Raw genomic sequence first — 3,544 nt, 5'->3', positions numbered from 1 at the left:
CCAATTACCAATCGAAGACGTTATGCAAGCACGACCACCACTCACTTCACATGTGATTTTTTAAAGAATTCAAGGAATGGCAGCAGTGGAGAGGTAATTATATTTTGTCTATGGACCAGGGCAGGCAGGAGGGTTAAACAGAACTGGGCTCAGGGCGAGTAGGTTTCCCTTGCAGGGTCACATATGACATACAGTATGAAGGAGGGAAAAGGCAAAGCAGGGCCGAGGGCCCACATTTTGTCGCAGGTCCTGTGCAGAGAGTTGAAATGCCATTGAAATTGTCATGTTATTTGTACAATAAATTAGGCAGATAGTTATGTATATTATTTAAGGCCAATGAAAATATGTGGTATCTGGCTGTATCTGTTCATATTCTGACTACACAAGTGTTATGAGCGACTGCATACCAGAGTGAGTATATTTCAAACGTAGGCTACTTGTGGCATCAACCTACTCTGAGTCTGCAGAAGTCATGGGTCCCTCCGAAGGATTGTAATTTAATTTCCCACCACAAGATGGCATAGTTTACCATACTAATTTACCAGCAGCATCATCACATGAACTCTTGCATCAGCAAGCCTTTCCTGTAAGATTCAAAATTAAGTGTTTCAATATAATGCCATAATTTATTGCAGAAATCATTTTAGAGAAATAATGATCGTTCATAACCCATCATTGAATCAATGCCTTATAAAAACCTTGATTCCTAAAAATTGCCATACTGCACTTATGGTGGAGTTCATTAGATTTTATATTTAATTAAAAACAATGCATTGATCTCACTGGAAGTTGAAATGAATATTGAATTGGTGAGGTTATAATTAGATTTGAATTGAACCATATATGGGGCTGAATTCATAACAACCATACACCTTGATTTGCATTGGAAGGTTCCTATTGTTTAACAGCTATTGTCTGTCTTTGTGAAGTGTGCCTTCTCTCTTCTGTCAGAAGAGGAGTTTTTGAACTTGAGCTGTGTGACACGGGGGAATTGATGTATTCTGTGTCTAAATATAACACAAGGAGCAGGTGAGCCAATACACAGAGGCAAAGTGATTGTATGGGATCTTCAGAGAGCTCTTTGTGCTTGTGTAAACACACACGCTTTACGCCTGCGCGCTCACTCGCTCGCTCACACACACACACACACACACACACACACACACACACACACACACACACTCCTATATATATATATATATATATATATATATATATATATATATATATATATATATATATATATATAAAACATCCATGAGAACATAAACCCCATATAGCGTGCCCATATGTAGTAAAGCTTTCGAGTCTGTGCACTCACATACACACCACATGCACATCATCAAAGACATAAATACACTGATGCACTTTTGCACTTGCACTTGAATACACACACATAATGTAGAATAGAAGATTTATTGCTTGCTGTTGGCACCAAGATAAACACGTACACAAATGCTTGTTTCCATGCAGGCATCTCAAGCAGAATTTCCAAGTGTTGTCAATTCAAAAGGGACAAGGCAAGATGTTCTTCCCAATATAAAATATGACTCCCCTGAGGGAAAAACAAGATCTATGCTCCACATCCAGCTCTTGTGAACAACCCTTGAATCAGATGATCTACAACGCTCGACATGTCAACACATCTTGCCCTCGTATAGATGCACCACAGATGACTTTCCACACCATGTAAAAGTATTAAAAGAACTCCAGATGAACAAGTGAAGTGAAGTGAAGAAGTATTAAAATAGCCCTGTGCCCATTATCTCATATGCCATGAAACGGCTGACACAGGAAGTCGTTGGTACCCCAAGAAAATGAACAACATTTCATGAGAATCAAACCGTGGGAGGAAGATAACTATGTTTGCACAGATCTTTTATTGTGGTCACCTGCAGCTACCTGAAACTCAACTGCTGTATGCTGTAACCTCAAAAAGGAAGTAGGCGCGGCCTGTTATGATCAGTGGGGTTGCAGCTAAGCATTAAAAAGAGAGACAGGAGTTTCATACCATCTACACAGGCGGTGAAATGTATATAGAACAGACCTAGAAGACAATTTGACTGTGTGATTTATTTTTCTTGTTTGGCGGGAAAGAAGACATCCAATGGTTTAGTTCATGGGGATCTGTTTGGCTATACAGACAAAATGTCAAAAAACTTCATTTTGGTTCAGGGGATTACAACAGCCAAATAATTTTAAATCACCACATATCTTTTTTGTAGGCGACTCCTTTCCAGGGGCATTGGCAGGACTTCAAAACCTGACTTGATCGCAAGCTTTTGAACCGCCAGAATCTTCCTTGATGAATAAGAAGAAGAATTTAGACATTTGCAAAGTAACAGATTCATCGGAGTTGCCACGATGCCTGTGATCGTGTTGGAGGCCAGAGATTTCACCAGTCCCCTGTTTTGTGTACGGACTCTGGCTCTCCTGTCTGGTTGTGCCACCCTCAGCCTGGTGGCCTCTATGGAGTCCCCCTCAGAGCCGCATCCTGGCCGCAACGACACGTCAACATCACCTCAACCACGACGTCTCGCAACAACCTTCAGGGTGTCCTGCATGTTCACCTGGTGTTTCTTCTTCGTCCTTACCTTCCTCATCCACGTTCTCCACATCATCCAGTTCCACAGCCTCATCCCCATCTCCTGGAAGAACCTGAACGTGACGGTGGCGGCCCTAGGTGCCCTCATGTGTCTCAGTGCCTGCGTGTTTTTTACCTGGCTCGTCATGGACCACTCGGCCGTGTCTGTCGCCGCCGCTGTGTTCTCCTGCCTCACCTTCCTGGCGTACGGCTCCGAGGCCTATGTGATCTGCACCCAGGCCCATGAGCAGAGGGGCTACATGGCCAGCGCGCCTGGCCTCCTCAAGGTGCTCCAGTTCTGGGGTGGCTGTCAGGCGATCCCTCTTCTTGTGGAGGGCGTCTATGGAGCTTCAACAGCAGAAAATGGTGGAATCCCTCACTGGTGGCAACTCTGGCTATCAGGGGTGTCATACAATGTTTGTCTCCTCATGTCCCTTGGCACATTAGCGGTGATATTAGGCGATTGTACGGCGCGGTGTCCCCTTCGCTTCGATCGAGTGTTGGCTGGCTTCAGTGTGTTTGGTGTGTTGCTCTATATGGTTGCCACAGTGATTTGTTTCACCAAAGTGCTGGAGTTTGGGAAACCCGGGGATGACCTCTGGAACAACAATTCAAAATTGGTTGTCATGGAAACCGTGGTGGCCAGTATTATATTATTAGCTTATACAGTGGACCTTGCTGTCTCCATTAAACTATTATGTGACAGAAGACATGCATAGTAAAAACACATGGACATTTTAATATGATCTTCAAACTGTGAAGTACTAAAATTCCATTAAAATGATGTAATTATAACCTAGATATTGTATGAGCTATTTCATTCAAGTGTCCCAAAGAATAATGATAACATGAAGAAACATATCATACGCTGTTAAATACTGACGCTACTAATCAAAATTATTATTTGTAAACGTAACTATAATAGCCAAATAAATTGGATTATTTGAAACTGATCAGGAT

General features: G+C 42.4%; 1 protein-coding gene across 1 annotated transcript; it reads left to right on the top strand.

The window, feature by feature from the left end:
• Positions 1–2,364: 2,364 nt before the first annotated feature.
• On the top strand, positions 2,365–3,303 carry LOC308281710 (myeloid-associated differentiation marker homolog; the record flags this gene model as incomplete). The annotated part of the gene is made up of 1 exon (XM_080721984.1): positions 2,365–3,303. The coding sequence occupies one exon, from the start codon at positions 2,365–2,367 to the stop codon at positions 3,301–3,303; it is 939 nt and encodes a 312-aa protein (XP_080578110.1).
• Positions 3,304–3,544: the final 241 nt, after the last annotated feature.

Source organism: Nannobrachium achirus (genome assembly GCF_963921795.1).
Source record: "Nannobrachium achirus genome assembly, chromosome: 3".
Classification (NCBI taxonomy): domain Eukaryota; kingdom Metazoa; phylum Chordata; class Actinopteri; order Myctophiformes; family Myctophidae; genus Nannobrachium; species Nannobrachium achirus.
Note: the sequence above shows the minus strand (reverse complement) of the source record. Positions and strands in the feature narration are given on the sequence as shown.